The 19142-nt window shown below is 44.1% G+C and overlaps 1 protein-coding gene across 1 annotated transcript in view; it reads right to left on the bottom strand.

The window, feature by feature from the left end:
• Positions 1 to 19142, bottom strand: part of CTNNBL1 (catenin beta like 1) — a 161081-nt gene that overhangs the window by 24489 nt on the left and 117450 nt on the right. Inside the window, exons 12-13 of the mRNA XM_068987209.1 lie at positions 2751 to 2848; positions 1001 to 1081 (exon numbers count right to left, since the gene is read on the bottom strand). Coding sequence (XP_068843310.1) covers positions 1001 to 1081; positions 2751 to 2848 — 179 coding nt within the window. The remainder of the gene's footprint in view (positions 1 to 1000; positions 1082 to 2750; positions 2849 to 19142) is intronic.

The following is a 19142-nucleotide window of genomic DNA, read 5'->3' as shown; positions in this document are numbered from 1 at the left end:
ACCCTGGCCTGAGGCACAGCTTGAGGGAAGATGCTTGCGCAATTCCCAATGCACACAGCTCTGCCTCACGGCTGGCTTGCCCCAGCAACACAGAAGGCGGGGCTGCAGAGGCGCGCGCTCCCACCAGTGAGGCTCCAAAGCCTCAAGTGTGTCTTTAAGGCAAGAAGAGTGAAAAAAGAGAGTGATACAGCAAATCAAGATCACAAAGAAAACGACTCTGAAAAAAGCAAGAAAAGGATCGTTTTGTAACCTGACCGAAAACTGAGGAATGTCTTTAGGGAAGAGAATACAAATCGGACATTAACCCACAGATGTGGAAACCTGTCCTGATTAAAGAGACAGACGAGAAAGCTGCCGAGGCCAGAGGTGGCTGAGGGCAAAACAGAAGGAGGTGAAAACACAGGCGGCAGGGTAACACCCGTGCTAAGTCCGACCCCGCAGGAAAGACAGCTAGCAGGTTTCACCTCTCCCAGCAACCATCGTGTCAGATGGTGCGGCTCAGCCACCGTGACCCGGTGTGCGGGCCAGGCCGCGGAGCTCTGGGCTCCCTTCTCTAGGTCTCCAGGTTCCATCTGCAAATGCAGGAACTGGATTCAGTGACCTCCCAGCTTCCTTCCAGTGCCTCCCTATGGCTACTGAAGCCAGCAAGTGTGTGTGCCAAGACACAATCTGCCAGGGTGGTACCAAGTCGCAGCACTGTGCCTTGGTCAGGTTTTCAAGGAGGTGCTCTTGTCAGGGGTACCTGTGCCACCACCCAGACTCCCAGGTCAGCCCTGGCTCGACCGTACACATCCGCCCTCATTAGGGACTTCAATCCTGTTAGAAGAGCAGTTACAACTGCTGGCAGACCGTCCCCTGCTCAGCATGACATGCTAACTGGCCCATGAGGGCAGATGGCATCTTTGTCCTGGCCTGTCCAGTGGGGAGATACGGGGTGCACAGGGACCCAAATGGAATGCAAGTCAAGAAGAGCTGGCAAGAGACAGGCAGGGATACATACATGCTTTTCCCCTTCAATCTTCTTGTCGGCCACCTGCACTGCATCCAGATACTTAAAATGCAGTTCCATCAGCCTGTCAACCTGAAAGAGAGGTGTTTCACAGGCGTGAGTGAGAAGGGAAGAGAATACCTGGGCAACAGAATAGCGGAGCTCCTATTCATCTCACTGTGGCTCCACACAAAGGGAGAGCCCCTCTACCACTTCTCACTCTGGATCTGAGCTTTGCCTTGGAATGGATCAGGAATGGATCAAACAGCTGGGGCAGAACAAAGCAAACGCTTAGCATGGATACTGAACACAGGTCCATTCCTGAAGCCCTCCTTGGACTCCCCTGAATTCAAGCTGTTAAAAACAAATAAATCAATAAAAATTCAAGTCCCTTCTTGCAAAGAAGAGGAGCTTGAAGTTACATACTTGATATTCACTCAGAACTTTACTGAAACTTCTTTTTTTCAAACTGAAACCTTTCATGTTTGGATTCTGCCCCAGAGCTAATCTTTTTTTAAAAAGGTCTGAGTAAAATCTCTTTAGTTGCTTTTGAGTGAGAACAGAGTGCAAGAAAAACTCCTTCAGCAACTTTAAAAAAGCCCTGACTTTTGCTTAGCAGTAACCTAAAAACCAGTTTCAAACTTCACAAAAGTCGCTTCAAATATGGCCCAAGGAACATTCAGTAGGTTTGAAAAAGTTTCTGGTTTTTTTTTCCCCCTTAGACTTCCAAGAGATTGAAGGAACACTGTGAAGCCAGCCTAGACTTCTGACCTCTTTTTACTGGGTTGACACCACCACGGCTATTGGTAACCCTGGAATTTACCCAGTGTGTGTTGTGTGTGTGTGTATGTGTGTGTATTTATGTGTCCATGTGCATGCGTGAGGACTCCGTCACAGCTGTGTCCAACTCTTTGTGACCCCATAGACTGTAGTCCACCAGGCTCCTCTGTTCATGGGATTCTCCTGGCAAAAATACTGGAGTGGGTTGCCATTTTCTCCTCCAAGGGATCTTCCTGCCCAGGGACTGAAACAGCATCTCTTGTGTCTCCTGTATTGGCAGGTGGATTCTTTTATCACTGAGCCACCTGGGAAGCCTGTTTACCCATGGGCAGGTATTAATAATAGATGCTGCTTCAACATGGCATCAGACAGGAAGACTGTGCCCACACCTTCCTGGTTAACAAGGAAGACCCTGAAATCTTTACAGGTTTCAGTTTACAAAGTATTCTCATATCCACTATTTCCTTAAACATTAGAAAAACCTGATAAGGTAGGCAGGGAAGCTAGAGAGCAATCCTAATTTTAAAGATGAGGAAACTAACACATAGACATTAGATGATGTCACCAGGGTGACATGACTGCTAAGATGTTCTCTGTCCTAACCTGATGGCCTTTTTCTTTTTTTCCAGACAACAGTTGCATTTATTTCTATTACTTACAAGGGAGCAAATGGTTTCACTGCATGTTAAGAATTTTTAAAGCACTGACTTCATCTTTTCCTCCTCGTCTTAATGATCCATAATGGTACATTAGTACATACAGAAATGGTTTCAAAATATTTGGGTTTGGGGAAATTGCATTTGGAAATGAGAGGCAGGACAACCAGAAAACCCTCTGAGACCCAGAGCAATGGGGCCCAGATGCTGGAAAGGACATTTTTGGGCAGGATCACTCTACCCAGCGCTCCTCAGATCGCACTGGGGAGATAGCCCTTTTCTCCCCTTGGGTCCTGGCCCCATCTTACAGTCCACCAAGCGCCTACCTTCTCACTGTCATTTTCAGTGAATTTATTCAGAAGCCGGGTCCGCTGCTGCCCTCTCAGGTTCCGCAGGAGGGAAGCGAGGATCGAACAGACATGCTCTGGGTTGGGAAGGAGAAGAGAGAACATGCTGTGATCAGAGCAGTAATTATTACCTCTCTTCAAGCCTGATCTGGTTCTATTGAAGGAGGAATAAGTAGGCCTTTCCTGACTGCTGCTATTGATTAATAAGACAAGAACCTAAACTGTGTCAATGGAAAACTAAACTGATTTTCACAGACAGCAAAAGAAATATATTCAAAGGGGATTACATCCCCAAGGACAACTTGAGCAACTGAATCAAAACTAAGTTGGAATTTCTGTTCTGCCTGGAATTAATTGAGTTCTATTGTTCACAACAGACCTCAAACTAATCTCCCCATTTACAGAAATAACCCGTGAACAGTGTATGAAACTAACCATGAGGGGAGCACGTGATGAACAAATAATACACGTTCCATCATACTCTCAAATCATCTTAAAACTTTCCCAAGCAAATATCCCAGAATTAAATCAGAAATATGATGGGGTTCCAGAGCTATCACTTACATTCTGGTGCAGCTATAATCCTTACCTGTTTAAAGACAGCTGGATAGTAAGTACTTCAAAACGATAACTGTGTTTTTTTTCAGTTCACATAACCTATGGGCTTCTATTATGAGATACTATTATTCTAGCCAGGGCAGAAGAGGGTAATTGAAGGGTATATTATAGACTTTAGCTGTTAAGAGGTTCTTTTCTTTAAAAAGAATTTTTAAAAATCAAGAATAATGACCTTGAAAAGGAGAGGCAGAAAAATGTTTATTTTGAAATAAAATGCCCACAGTGTGGGCAACAAACATTCTGTTTTGAAAACCGAGTGAAGAACACCTTCATATGCCAAATTTACCGTGGGTTCTCAAAAAGTCATCTGATTATTAAAGTCACAAGGAAGAATTCTTATGGTAGCACAGATACAATTTTGTATTTGTTTTTTTCCTCACTTATATCAGAAGCATTCCTCAATGCTTCCTTTCCCCAATCTCCTAATGCGAGAGTCACTCACCTTCTTCTAGCTGCATTCACCTCCCTGGGGATCTCATCTAGTCCCACAGCTTTAAAGACTAGCTGCATGCGTGTGTGCCCAGTTGTGTCTGACTTTTTGTGACCCCAGGAACTGATCCCAGGCTCCTCTGTCCATGGGATTTTCCTAGGCAATAATACTGGAGTGGGTTGCCACTTCCTACTCCAGGGGATCTTCCTGACTCAGGGATCGAACCCACCTCTCTTGTGTCTCTTGCATTGGCAGGCAGATTCTTTACCACTGGGCCACTTACTGTGCTGACTGCTCCCAAACTCTACAGGTCAGTTCTGTTTTCTGAACACAGGTTTATGCATTCATCCGTCTACCTGCTCTCTCCACATGGTTGTCTAACAGGTCCTTTGAACTGAACACGTCCAAAAACAAGCTCCAGACCCTTCTCCTTAGACCTGTGCCCACAGTCTTATCCACTGAGTTAACGGCAACCATGCTTTCCAGTTTCTTAAGTCAAACACAGCGGCGATACCCTTGATTCTCCCCTTTCTCACACATCCCACAGAAACCTTGTCAGCTGTACCTTCAAATTACATCCAGAATTCCATCCCTTCTTACTGCTGCCCCCCCACGCCCTTCATAACTCTGGCGCACAGTATTGGGAATACTAACAGCCTGCTTGTGGGACTCTGCACCCACCCCTTCGCCATGATCTCCATAGAGCAGTCAGTTAAAGCCTAAGTCACACCCTATCATTGCTCCGTGTAAAACCCTCTACTGAGCCCCAACTCACTCAGACTAAATGCTGCTTTCTACTGCCAGACACGCTCCTGTCCTGGGGCCTCCGTGCTTACTGTTCTCCCTGCCTGAGCTACTCCTCACCAGGATATCTGCGTGGCTCAGTCCTCAGACCCAGTCCTACTCAGCTGTCCTCTTCTCAATGAGGCTTTTCTTTGGCTGCCCTATTTAAAAACGAAAAGCCCCAGTGCTGCCTATTTCCAAGTCTTACCAGCTTTATTCTTCCCTTGAGCATGCATGCTGTGGAACTTACTTATTTGTTTTGTTTACTGCTGCCCTTCAATTAGAAATAAGCCCCTTGAAGGAAGGGATTTTAGTCTGCTTTGTTCACTGATATATTCCTGGCCTCACAACAATGCCTGGCACATAGTAGGTGCTTCAGAAATTCTTGCTGAATGTATGGGAAGAAAGGAGGTTTTCAGTGCAAGTTTTTGGTGGTAGTGGTGGGAGGTGGGGAGAACCAGACAAACAAACCACTCTTGAATTCTTGGTATTTTTCAAATGCCTTTGTATAGCTTTCACCTTTTGTACACAGTGCCTATCCCAAGTTCAGAGTAAGAGCACCCCTGCATTGGTAATACACTCATCAGTTACAAAATGGTTCTTAAAGATATTTTGCATTTGGGAATGAGTGGATGACTTTTTTTCCTAGGGAGGCATGAGTTTGAATAAATGATCTCTAATCAGTAGATTCACTTTTTTAAGGGTAAAGTTTTTCATAAAATACGCTGGAGAGAGAGAGGTATTAAACAGCTTCTCAAGGTGACTCCAGGGTCACCCCAATATCTTTCTGCTAACTTTTGTTGTGAAGCTGGGATTGAGGTGTTTTAATCTCCATCCTGAACACAAAGGAAGAGGAAGGGAACAGGAGTGGGGAGAGATGAGAAAAAACATCCTGAACCTAAGGTAAGGACAGTGAACCAAGACGGCTCAGCTCAGGGCGACAAAGCAGAACAAGAAACGACGTCTTTGGAGGCTCATGGCAGGCAAAAAAAAAAAAAACCACACAAACAACTTCTGTGTATATCAAGGGGAAAAGATTACAGGAAGGAAGACGAGGGGATATAATCAGTTCTGTAACCTTGGGCCAAACAACCGGATGTGGCTCTGATCTCTTCAGCTGGTGAACAGATGTGGGACAGGTCATAATAAAAGCAGTGAATTTTAACAAGCTTAGTTCTGAAACTTTGAAATTACTCAGCATGACAACTGTTAACAACCTCCATGTTTGTGTGTATATATGTGTGTATGACAATCTGACAACCACAGAGGAAGGAAAAAAAAGATCAGCCCGGAGATCTCACAGATTATCTGGGCCAAATCTTTCATTGTACTGATAGAAAAATCGAGGTCCAGAGAGAAGTGACTTGTCCACACAGCTAACTGGTGAAAAGAGGCAGAACTCAAACTTCAGATGACTCACTCAGTTATTCACTGACCACTGATCTCTGTGCTTGACAAGCACTTGGTGATCAGAGCTTCCAAACACAGTATCCCTAACCTTAAGGAGGTGCTCATTTCATGGGGAAAACAACAGAACTGCAGTGCAGTGTGCCAAGTTTCATCGCTGAGGTCGGCAGAGGGATGGGAGGTGCACAGACGAAGCACAGCGGACCTAGAGGGATTCCCACTGGAGGCAAGGAACAACTGAAAATCATAAAAGCAAACCAAACAAACAGGTCACGGCTGACAACTAGGTAGAGGAGAGAGAGCAGTCCAGGAAGAGGGCACCACATATGCAAAGGCCAGTGTGGATGGAGTGTCACATGCACGCGAGGGAGGCGACGCCAGTCAGGTGGGGAAGAGTCTGGAGAGAGAAGTCACAAAAATCCACAAGTGAATTTTAAGCTGGAGACAGACAATACTAGATAAGAATTTAGCCCAATCCTTGGCTGCTAGATTCCTTTCAGAGATCAAGATCAGGAAAATATTTCTCTTTCCTGATCAATTTTTTGTTTACCTGAGTTCCTGCTTTGCTTTGGCTACCAGGAAGCTCAAAGATGAGTCTATTTTCAACCACAGGAATCAATTTTTAAAAACTGCTTTACTATTGATCTCTTCTGTCCTCCACCAATGAATTTTTAAAATCAGTGATGGATGCATCATTAATGGTTATATAGTTATGGTTAAAAACCAAACTATACAAAAAGGTATAAATGTCCTTAACAATTATTCACTGAGCATGTACCAATACATTTCCACACACCCACTCCTCTCACTACCCTGCTCATCTCTTCCAAACGACAAAAAACTACTAAGTATCTTGTGTATATTTACAGGGGAGGGGAAAAAAATGTATCTACACACACACACACACACACACACACACACACACACAGGTTTTCTATATCTTTCCATATCAACACATTTTTTATTTTAAATGATTATGCAGAATTTCGCCTAACTTATTTATCATAATTTAACTAGTATGTCCCCAAAGGTGGTTATTTTACATGGTTTCCAGTTTTGGGTTGTTTTGTTTTTGCTGTTAGAAATAATGCCACAGTGAAAATCCATGAACACACATTGTGGCACTTATACCTTTATTTCTGGCGTGGATACACTTTTGCACGCACCCGTGTCCTTGCCTGGAGAATCCCAGGGACGGGGGAGCCTGGTGGGCTGCCGTCTATGGGGTCACACAGAGTTGGACACGACTGAAGTGACTTAGCAGCAGCAGCAGCGCTGGAAGTGGGTGAGTCAAAAGCTCTTGACATACATAATGTTGAAAAACTAAAAGAAAGCACAGATGGACTGACCTAGGGCCCATGCTATTACAGCAGGAAGAGACATCACTTCTACAGGCACAGGGTTGCGGTGGGGGGGTGTGTGGAGCAAGGGGATACTGAAGACAGAAACACACTGGTCTGTTTTTACTGTATATATTGTTTCCTAGAAGCTGGAGATAACTTGGTCTACAAAATATTTCAAAAAGAAGCCCAAACTATTACCAGGCCAATTCAACTGAGGTATATAGATTTGCCTATGGGAAATAAAGGACAGAGAAACCCAGAAAAAAAATTTTTTTTGGAAAGACACTGACAAATGGTCTTCCAAGAAGGCTGTATCAATTGACTTTCACTCTCAGTGTGTGTACGTATGCATTCTATACATATAAAAAGTTTTGATGATTATCTTTATTGTGTGGGAAGCATGCAACTTAGTAGGAAAAGCTTACATTTTGGAGTCAGACAACATGGTTTAAATCGAAGCTCCCACCACTTGCTCAAGAACGTGACCTTAAGTAAGTTAATTAACCAGTATGTGCATGTAGCTATGTGCTGTGTAACATGAACATACACATATATCACATATACACATTGAGAGTGGAAGCATATTGTAAAAGAGTATCCGTTTTCTCATATCCTCACTCAGGTTGGATATTATCCAACTTAGAAATTATGACAACCTGGTAGGTGAAAAATGGAATCTTCTTTGGATTAGCACGTTTTTGTTTTTGTTATGAATATGGTCGAACTCCTTTGCTGATGTTTACTGACCACTTGTACTGCTCTGTGTGTGAAGTGCTTGGCCTTACATCCTTTGCCAATTTTGATTTCTATGAGCTCTTTATGAATTAAGAATATTACCCTTTTGTCTTTTATACTGCAAATATTTCCCCCAGTTTGACATCTGTCTTGACAAATTCTTACTCGAAGCCAAGATTTAGCATCGCCACAGTGTTTTGCTGTAAATTGCTTCAAAATCCTATCTGAAAGCAAAAGTAAGCAGGGTACAATAATAACTGTCACCAGTTGACTGTGTATCTATAACAGCAGGATTGAGTCTGCATACAATATTTTCAATGAATCTTCACTAGTAAGCTATGAGAAAGGTACTACTCCTTTTTCTGTATTATAATGCAGAATCCAAGTGTCAGTGTGGTTAATCAACTTACTTAAGGTCATGTCCTTCAGAGAGTGGTGGGAGCTGAGATTTGAGCTCATGTTGTCTGACTCCAAAACGTAAACTTTTCCTAACAGGTTACATGCTTCCCACATGTAAAAGGTAATCCAAAGCTTTTAATAAGAGATCAGAAACTAAACTGTGCAAAGCCCAAAAATGTGCTTCATGAGGGGCTCACTGAGTCCAAAAGATAGGCACTGTGCAAATGTGGATGAAGGAAAAACTCAGCAGTTCCAATGAGAGGAAAATGAAGTGAAAGGCCATCTGCAGGTAAGACATGACTAACAACCCCTTTTTTCTCTTTTACTGAATCACTCTTTCCAGAACTAATTTCTAGTAGAGTCCAAATAAAGAATGGAGCAGTTCTACAAAATACTGAACTTCTCAATAATTCCCTTGTTTCACCTTCCTGATTAAGATGGATGAGGAACTGTAAGAAAATGTTCCTCTTTTTGGCTGGGCCTAGCAGCCTGCAGGATCTTCGTTCTCTGACCAGGGATCAAACTCGGGGCCCTGTTAGCGGAATCCTAAGTTCCAAAGAATAGCAAGGAGAGATAAGAAAGCCTTCCTTAGCGATCAATGTAAAGAAATAGAGGAAAACAATAGAATGGGAAAGACTAGAGATCTCTTCAACAAAATTAGAGATACCAAGGGAACATTTCACGCAAAGATGGGCTTGATAAAGGACAGAAATGGTATGGACCTAACAGAAGCAGAAGATATTAAGAAGAGGTGGCAAGAATACACAGAAGACTACAAAAAAAATCTTCACAACCCAGATAATCACAATGGTGTGATCACTCACCTAGAGCCAGAAATCCTGGAATGTGAAGTCAAGTGGGCCTTAGGAAGCATCACTATGAACTAAGCTAGTGGAGGTGATGGAATTCCAGTTGAGCTATTTCAAATCCTAAAAGATGATGCTGTGAAAGTGCTGCACTCAATATGCCAGCAAATTTGGAAAACTCAGCAGTGGCCACAGGACTGGAAAAGGTCAGTTTTCATTCCAATTCCAAAGAAAGGCAATGCCAAAGAATGTTCAAATTACTGCACAACTGCACTCATCTCACACACTAGCAAAATAACGCTCAAAATTTTCCAAGCTAGGCTTCAACAGTACCGTGAACCGTAAACTTCCAAATGTTCAAGCTGCTTTAGAAAAGGCAGAGGAATCAGAGATCAAATTGCCAACATCTGCTGGATCATCAAAAAAGCAAGAGAGTTCCAGAAAAACATCTATTTCTGCTTTATTGACTATGCCAAAGCCTTTGACTCTGTGGATCACAACAAACTGTGGAAAATTCTGAAAGAGATGGGGATACCAGACAACCTGACCTGCCTCTTGAGAAACCTGTATGCAGGTCAGGAAGCAACAGTTAGAACTGGACATGGAACAATAGACTGGTTCCAAATAGGAAAAGGAGTTCGTCAAGGCTGTATATTGTCACCCTATTTATTTGACGTATATGCAGAGTACAACATGAGAAATGCTGGGCTGGAGAAAGCACAAGCTGGAATCAAGATTGCTGGAAGAAATATCAATAACCTCAGATATGCAGATGACACCACCCTTAAGGCAGAAAGTGAAGAGGAACTAAAGAGCCTCTTGATGAAAGTGAAAGAGGAGAGTGAAAAAGTTGGCTTAAAGCTCAACTAACATCATGGCATCCAGTCCCATCACTTCATGGGAAATAGATTGGGGAAACAGTGGAAACAGTGGCAGACTTTATTTTGGGGGGCTCCAAAATCACTGCAGATGGTGACTGCAGCCAGGAAATTAAAAGACTCTTACTCCTTGGAAGGGGAGTTATGACCAACCTAGACAGCACAGTAAAGAGCAGAGACATTACTTTGCCAACAAAGGTCTGTCTAGTCAAGGCTATGGTTTTTCCAGTGGTCATGTTGGATGTGAGAGTTGGACTATAAGGAAAGCTGAGCACCAAAGAATTGATGCTTTTGAACTGTGGTGTTTGAGAAGACTTTTGAGAGTCCCTTGAACTACAAGGAGATCCAACCAGTCCATCCTAAAGGAGATTAGTCCTGAGTGTTCACTGGAAGGACTGATGTTGAAGCTGAAACTCCAATACTTTGGCCACCTGATGTAAAGAACTGACTCACTGGAAAAGACCCTGATGCTGGGAAAGATTGAAGGAGCAAGGAGAAGGGAACAACAGAGGATGAGATGGTTGGATGCCATCACTGACTCAGTGGACGTGAATTTGGGGAGACTCTGGGAGCTGGTGATGGACAGAGAGGCCTGGCATGCTGCAGCCCATGGGGTTGCAAAAAGTCGGACATGACTGAGCGACTGAACTGAACTGAACTGAACTGAACCACCGGATGGTCAAGGAATTCCCAAGAGAATGTTCTTTGTATGTCTCAACAAGATGAGGTATGGAGTGCTGGTGGCACAGAGAAAGTATCAGGAGCTATAATTTTCACAAAAGAAAATGTAATAAACAAGAAGGATCATTTTTCCTGGAACTAGATAATATTAACATGCATTTCCATAACTCATCACAGCCTGGAGCAGGAGATACCTTGACCAATTGCAGTGGTGCTCTAAGAACAAATGATATATACCTGTTTGCCTGGGATTTTTAAGTAAAGGACAGGCTGCCTATTTCAGGAGACCTGAATCTGTCTATGTTCTTTCCGTCTCTCTCTTTCTCTGAGTGTTGTGGCTGGCTGTAGGTCACTGGTGCCTGCCAGATAGGAAAATACTTCATCTACCCCAAGTTTTGTGCCTGTACGTGAGCACAAACACACACACATGGTTTCATTAGCCACTAATAAATGTAGCTTCCCTAGGAACAGATTTCAGCCCAAGGTGGTGTCAATTTTTCATGGACCAAGGAGATGGGGAGAGCTGCTGGCACAGAAAGCAGAGGAGATAACAGGTTTATCTGCTGGCCAACACTGCTCAGCTGCTCTGTCATTTCGACAGGATAAAATGGAGCTGAAGGATGGCTATGGAGCTGTCAACACAGTCAGGGTAGAGGTGGTGGCTCCCACTGCAGAGAACAATCTCTGCGGCAGGGCCCAGGAAGAAAAGAGCATATGCTTTAGAAGGGTGGCTCTGGCCCATTCTTCCCCCAGCTCAACTCTTCAGGGTCTCTCAAGAGTGATTACCAATGAGTTAGATGCCCCCCAGGTATATTAAAAAAAAAAGTCGCTCAGTTGTGTCCGACTGTTTGCGACCCTATGGACTGCCAGGCTCCTCTGTCCATGGAATTCTCCAGGTAAGAATACTGGAGTGGGTTGTCATTCCCTTCTCCAGGGGACCTTCCTGACCCAGGGATTGCACCCAGGTCTCTTGCATAGCAGGCGGATTCTTCAGATGAGTCACCAGGGAAGCTCTGGTGCATATGCAAGGCTAAAAGTTTGATTCTCTAGGGTCAGTAAGGATTCTGTCATTTTCAGAGCTGAAAGGAGAATCAGAAATCTTCAGTTCAACTCCTCTCCTGAGTATAGAAACAATAGACCTGATAAAGGATGTGATTTGCTTCTGGTCAAAAGTCACTTTCCAGGCCAGTGGAATCTACATCTGCAATTTGTGGCACCCCTCCCACCCCCACCACATTTTTTTCTTCTTAAAATCATGATAAACACCTTTGAGAATCTGATGAACCCTGATGTATGCTATTGTCTCTCTCACACACACACGTCAGAGTGTTCTCATCTCTTAGGGATGACTCTTTGGGTTAAGAACCCAGATAAGAAGTCTTTCCAGAATGGTACAACCAGACTGTGGCCATCACTCTAACCAGCCTCTTACATGCAGTGTGTGCCAATTTTGTAGAGAGTAAGATGGAACTGCATTTCCCATCCTTATTCTTAAAGAAGAATGGTCCAGATCCCAATAGGCTAACATCAACTCTGTGAGGAGTTCTCTCAGCCACCCAGGCCTGTAAACAAGTTGGTCTATCTAGCTCCTGCTGAGAAAAATAGGAACTTGAATCACTTGACTTTCTCAGCTGGTAGGGCTATTTTCTACAACTCAAGATTTGTTCTAACCCTAAAATGGAACAAGGCCAACTTCATTCAGACTCTTTAATCCCACAATAAATTAAAATAAAGAGCTTTATGTGTGGTTGCCTTTATAGGAGCCAAATAATACAAGATTCTGGGAGACCTGTGGGCAGCCCTGAGGTGGGCAGTGGCTATTTACCAGTAGGCTGAAGGACACGGCACATCTAAGCAGAGATGGTCCTTTCTTTTAATAAAACTAAACATACTTTGCCATGGTAATCATTTGCCTTTTGATCTTGCTGCAAGAGCTGAAAACACAACACATGATCTGCAGAGGAAATGAAAAAGATGTTCTCCTTTATGAGTTTCATAATCACAGACAACTAATCGCAGGGCACAAAGTAGGACATACACCAGCCATTCCTTTACTCAAACTTCTGAGTGCCCACTATGTGCCCGGCAATGTACTGCAGAGATGGGCCTGCAGAGATGAAGGAGGATGCTCCCCTCTAGAGAAGCTATTCTGCAGCGTCTTATGAGCAAGGCTGGGTGTATTACACGGCAAGGAAACGTCTGTGAGCTCACAGCTCCAAGTGTTTAGTGGTTAAGTTGTAGACCGAAGCTAGGATTTTGGGTTCTAGGAGCACATTTAATTCCTGAAGCACAGATCTGGATCACATTCTCGAATCCTGGGACACATGGACTACTATTTACATTAACGAGTCTCCCAAGGTGAGGACTGGGGTGGGAATGGAAAACAGGGAAGAAGGTGACAAGGTGAAGAGTAACAATCTCCAAAGGTGACTTCCTCCTCTTTCCATGACTCTGGATTTCGCAGGGGTCCCACTTGCATCTCTGTTGGCGTTTTGGTCCCATGAGGCAGGGGGAAGATCATATTCACCAGAAAGGAATAGGATGCACTAACCAGCTGAGCTGGGCCACACGATAGTCTCTGGCATAGGAATGGACACTAATTCATTTATTCGTAAGATAGACTCCTACAACGTACAAGATACAGAGTTTGGGGACCGAGACAAGCAGACAAGAATTCTGCCCTCTAGGTGACTCAGGTATATTATGTCTAAAATTACTTGATAGAAAGTGACAGTGAAGGGGAAAGGGGCAGAAACTACTAGTGAGGCAAATACTCTTCCAGCGAGGATACCTGGGGCAACTGGTAGGCAAGATGGCACTTGGGCTGAGCCTTGAAGAAGAGAAGCAGGCAAGAGAAGAGCAATGGGAACAATGGTATTCCAAGCAGATGGACAAGCATGACGCAAAGGCATGAAGCTGGAGTGCACAGGGTACAGGCCAAGAACTGGGAAGAGATCAGTGTGGTGGGAGGGAAGGGGGATAAAAGGTAATTAATGTGGCAGCCTGGGTGGGAGGGGGGTTGGGGAGAGGATGGATACATGTATACGTTTCGCTGAGTCCCTTTGCTGCTCACCTGAAACTCTCACGACATTGTTAATCGGCTCTACACCAATAAAAAAATTAAAAGTTGAAAAACAGAAAAGAGGTAATTAGGTTGGCAAGGTCAGGGAAGGGTGCAGATCAAGGATAAGCAGACATACTGGACTATGGAAAGTGGCCTCTAACCAATATTCTGATGGCCTGGCATTTAAATGTTGGCCCAGCATGGCTCATGGGGGAATAAATTCAGGGCTGGGCTGCCTACCCAGCTTCAGAGCCTACATCTCCTTCCAGCAGCCCAAATGGTTAAGAATGATATGGGTCAGCCAGAGTTCTATTCTTAGCATGGAAATGGTCCCTGGACTTCAACCATCAGGCCCATGTCAAGGCAAGATTCTGCAGGGCCAGTTTAAAATTCCAGGCCATGCTGCAGAGCTGCCTTTGTTTCCATGGAACATTTGAGGCCATTAGCTCTTTTGTTTTAAGGAAATCACACAGAAGTGGTCTTCCCTCATTTCCAGAATTAAAACCATCTCTCTTTTATTGCTGAACCTTGCTGCCCACCTCCCCTCTGAGCTCCCCCAGATGGAGAGACATCCTGCTTTCTGGTAAGACTCTAGATGCAAACAGGATGTTTAAAATACCCTAATTAGATCGATCTTGATTTCAGTAGGGGTGTGCTGGAATACAGATTAATCTGTTCCATGCCTGGCACTGGCAGCTGAAGTAGCAGGAGACCCTGTCAAATTAAGCCATAACATCACACTCCTCTGTCTCTGTTATTGTTTTTTTCCCTTTTTACGTTTCGTCATAATGGACATCTGCCTAGCAGGGGGTGTGGTAACCCTAGAAGAGTCACGCGTGTGTGCTCAGCCACTCCAGTTGAATATTGATGCAAGTCAAATCGAACACTTTTCTCAAGACAGATGGATCTGTGTTAGCATTTATGTATAGTCCCTTTTAACACATACACAAAATACATACATTCCTATTCTTCACAAACATTTGCTGAATCCTGGCAGGCACTGGGCTAGAGACTGAGGACTTAAACAGGCAACATTTACTGTAAACCTGCTATGTGCCTATGTGTGCTCTGCATGTATTACTTTATTTAATTCTCACAACAATCCTTTTGAAACATGTTTATTATTCTCCCCATTCTACAGATATGAAACTAGAGACTCAGGGAAAAAAAAAAATTGTCTCCTAGAGTTTCTCAGCTATTAATAACTAGGAAGTGACTTCATTAGTTCCACTATAATACAACTTGATTATTTTCCTCGAGTTAAAAAAAAAACCCAGTAAGAATATTAAAAAAGCATTCAGCTTTCTTAGCACTACCAATAAAATCATGAGATAGTTTCATTTGATAAAGTTTTCAAAATAGCTGACGCCTGGAAGGCTGTGGGGAGGGGAGACCCCTGCACTGCTGGTCCATGAATACTGTGGACGCAGTACTGAAACCACTCTTGCTGCGTGCATCTCCCCAACAGATGGTGCGCTCCTCCAGGGCAGGGACCACATCTTATTCACTGCCACACCTGCAGTGTCTAGCCTCGTGCCAGGCATTCAACTAATACTGCATTTGACATCCTAACTAAACAGCACGGTAACAGTTAGCTATCAGAGATATATCTGTTTAAAAAAGAAATAATAATTGACTCCCTGACAGGGTCTGGATGAGTCAAGCTTTGAAGGATGAGAAGGAATTTATCAGAGAGACAAAGGCGGGAATGGCATTCCAGACAAGAGATTTAAAGGCATGGAGATAGAAATGAACATGACACAGGATAGGCTGCAGGGGGTGGGCAAGGAAATGGCAGGTGAGCGAAGAGAGGTGAGCAAGACCCTCGCAGACTCAACTAGAGGCTGGACTTTATCCTGCAGGACCTACAGAACTGACAGAAAACAGGCAGCATGACCAGATTTCTGTCCCAGAAAGATCATCCTGGAAGATGTGTAGGAATGTACACTGGAGGAGAAGCAGGATCAGATCCAGATTATCACAGAAACATATGTAATAAACACAACAAATTGCATTTGGGTATATCTAACAGGTAATTCTCCCTAAGCAAAACCTGAAATAGCTAATGATCTTTCAGAAAGAAGCCCAATTTCCCTGCCCCCTTTCTGGGGTAAGAAAGGAGGTACAACATAAAGAGCACCAGAGTAAAGAGATATAGGTTTCCAGTCCATACTCAGAGGAAAACCTGTGTGCCTCTAACGAGGCCTCTTCTCCACCTATTCTCTGGGCCTCAATCTCCGTGACTGTAAAACGGAAGAAGTAGCTCGGAAGACATACAAGACATTCTCCCTCAACTCAATGACAAGATTCCAGTTATCAATAAACCCATGAACAATTACCAAATGAGCCAGCAATTCCACTCCTCAGTATCTACTCAAGAGAATGAAAACATACGACTAGAAAAAGACTCGCACAAGAATGTCCATAGCAGCTCTACTCATAATCGCCTCAGTCTTGAAAGTTTGCCAACAGGAAGAATGGAAAAAGACATCCACACGAGGGACTACTACAACAGGGGCAGCTCTCAAACAGTGTGCTGAGGGAAAGCTTTGCCCTGAAGAGAACACATTGCCTGAGGCCATGGATACGAGGTTCCAGATGAGCTTACTTGCTGGTGAAAAGCTCAGAACAAGATACCTTCATGAAGCAGGGAAGGGATCTGACTGGAAAAGGGCATGAGGGAACTTTCTGGTGTGGTGGTAAAGTCCTGTACCTTGACAAGAGTATAAGGAAGGAAGGAAGAGTCAGTCGCTCAGTGGTGTCCGACCCTTTGCGACTCCATGCACTATAGGCCGCCAGGCTCCTCTGTCTGTGGGATTTCCCAGGCAAGAATACTGGAGTGGGTTGCTATTTCCTTCTCGAGGGGAACTTCCCGACCCAGGGATTGAACCTGGGTCTCCCGCATCACAGGCAGGTCAGCAGGGAAGCCCTGACAGAGTATGCATTTGCTCAAATCCATCAAACGCTGCATTCAAGATTGAGGCGTTTCACTCTGTGCAATTTTATTAAAAAGCAAAATGCCTGAACTCTAGGTTACTGATACTCATACTGAAGAGCTAAGCATGAACTGTACTGATGTCTGCAATTTACTTCATGCATCAAAAAGTCAAATGGATGGATGAGAGAGAGAGATGGACAGACACACGACAAAGTGAATACAATGGAATGTAAACTGCAATCTAGGCGGTGGGGACATGAGCATTTGCTGTACAGTTCTTTCAACTTTTCTGTATACTTGAAAATTTTCTTTAGGAAATGTTGGGAAAAAGGAGGCAAGAAAAAAAAAGAGAGATGTGAACTTGGAATATATTATAAATGATGAGATCCCTAAAGGCCATTTTTCCAAAAAGTGGCCTTTTAATATGTCTGTTGTTTGCGATTTTGAACGCATTTTCCATTGACACAGGCCCACTGAAACCCATTTAACCTGAAATATGGCCAAAATTAATTCAGTATTCTCATTTTCCAGTTGCAGTGAGAATCTACAAAGTGTCTAAGCATCTACTGAGTGCAAAGCAATATGATAGGTGTTGCTTTTTAAAAATTTACTTCCACTTTCCCATGGGATTTCTTTCCTGTCTTTCAGGGTTCCAGTAGCACTATAAATTTAAGACAGTGTTTAGGTGCTAGCTTAACTAATTTACAGACTTGCATCTGTGGGAAAATGGGCCTTACAGCAAGAGTGGGATATATGTATGCCCAAGAAATGCTTCTTTCTACTATACATTCTCACTACATATTCTCCAAGGACTCAGAGTGGGGGGAAAAAAAACCCTCAAGGATGTGGCATCTAATACTCCCACTCAGGGCTTAAGCTGAAAGCATGAAGCTCCCAAAGTCTGAGGTTCATCTATCAGGGAAGGTCCATATCTCAGATGAGCTGAAGGCGAGGGCCATGAAGCTCCAAGTGCCTGCCACGTGTAAGCCACTGTCTCCTGTGGAAATGACTAGGTCTGTCGTTTTCTATGGCTCCTATGGGTGCTCTGTCAGTGACCACCCCATCACCCCAGCAGCGGCAGTGTGGCCTGAGGAAGGCAGCTGGTTCTGGGGAGCACCATGAAGGATGAACTGGGCACCGGTGGCCTCAGACCTTTGAGGCGGCCTGGACAAGCTCTGCCCAAGACAGATGCTCTGTGTACCAAGCGGCAGCATCCTGACTGGTTGAGATTGCCAGTTGCCTACCTGATTTCTCCTCTTATTTCGTACTGATAGAACCTGTAGTTATTTGGTAATATGCCCAGCTTAAAGAAACAAACCACCTCTTCCCTTATAGCTAGGTAAGACTGTGTGACTAACATTGGGTTAAGACTTAAGGTGAACTAGTACTTGGGACTTCCAGGAGGGGGCATGTCCCCTTCTGCCTGTTCCCTCCTCTTTTTGCTCTCCTGCGGTTTGGAATACATAGTAACCAGAACTCTAGGAACCATCTGAGACCAGGAGGCAATCTTGGAAACAGAAGCCAGGCATTTTATAAAAAAAGGAGTTTGGGGCGACATGAACAAGCAAACAAGCCTGGCCCTGTGCTAAGGGAATAGAAAGACAGAAGGCAGCTGGGCTCCGGACAGCACTGTGAGGGTCCAGCCCAGTACTGCTGACCTCTGGGCTGACTTTATGTGAGAGAAATAAAGCCCCGCGTGTTCTGCAACTGCAGTTCCTAACTGATATACCAGCTCTTTCCCAGGAAGCCCAGAGAGAGACTGCATTCTGGATTCACCCCGAGAAAGCTGAGTGGACAGTCTCACTCATTTTTGGAACCAGCCATACAAGCCAGTGGGGAAAGTCCTAGAACAAGGAGTAACTGCTGGTAAAAAGGTACATTTCCTTCTTTTCACTTCACTGTCTTGAAGAACCTCCTTAAGACACTTTCCGATTACGTTCTGAAGAACCTGGCTGGCAGGACTGATACAACTTACAGAATTTTTTTTTTAATATATTAAAAAAATTAACCCTCATCCATATAATGGCAGAAATAAATGCCTGGAGTTTCAGCACCTCTGTTTTCTCTGCATTCCCCGCAATGCTCACAGAAGCAGCACTCACACCTGGCGGTGTTCTGAAGAACTGGAATGAGATGGCTCAGATGCGTGGTTTCTGACTCACAAACCTGAGTCCTTTGCTGATCCCGCTTGATGAAGCCATCTGAACCTCAGGGGTGGCTGGTTAGTTTCCTTTCCTTTAGCACATCACTTAGAAGTATTTCGTCTAAATTAAACAGACTCTCTGGCCA

The sequence above is a fragment of the Capricornis sumatraensis genome, chromosome 15 (assembly GCF_032405125.1).
Source record: "Capricornis sumatraensis isolate serow.1 chromosome 15, serow.2, whole genome shotgun sequence".
Classification (NCBI taxonomy): domain Eukaryota; kingdom Metazoa; phylum Chordata; class Mammalia; order Artiodactyla; family Bovidae; genus Capricornis; species Capricornis sumatraensis.
The sequence above is the reverse complement of the archived record's forward strand: the minus strand, read 5'-3'. Positions and strand labels throughout refer to the sequence as shown.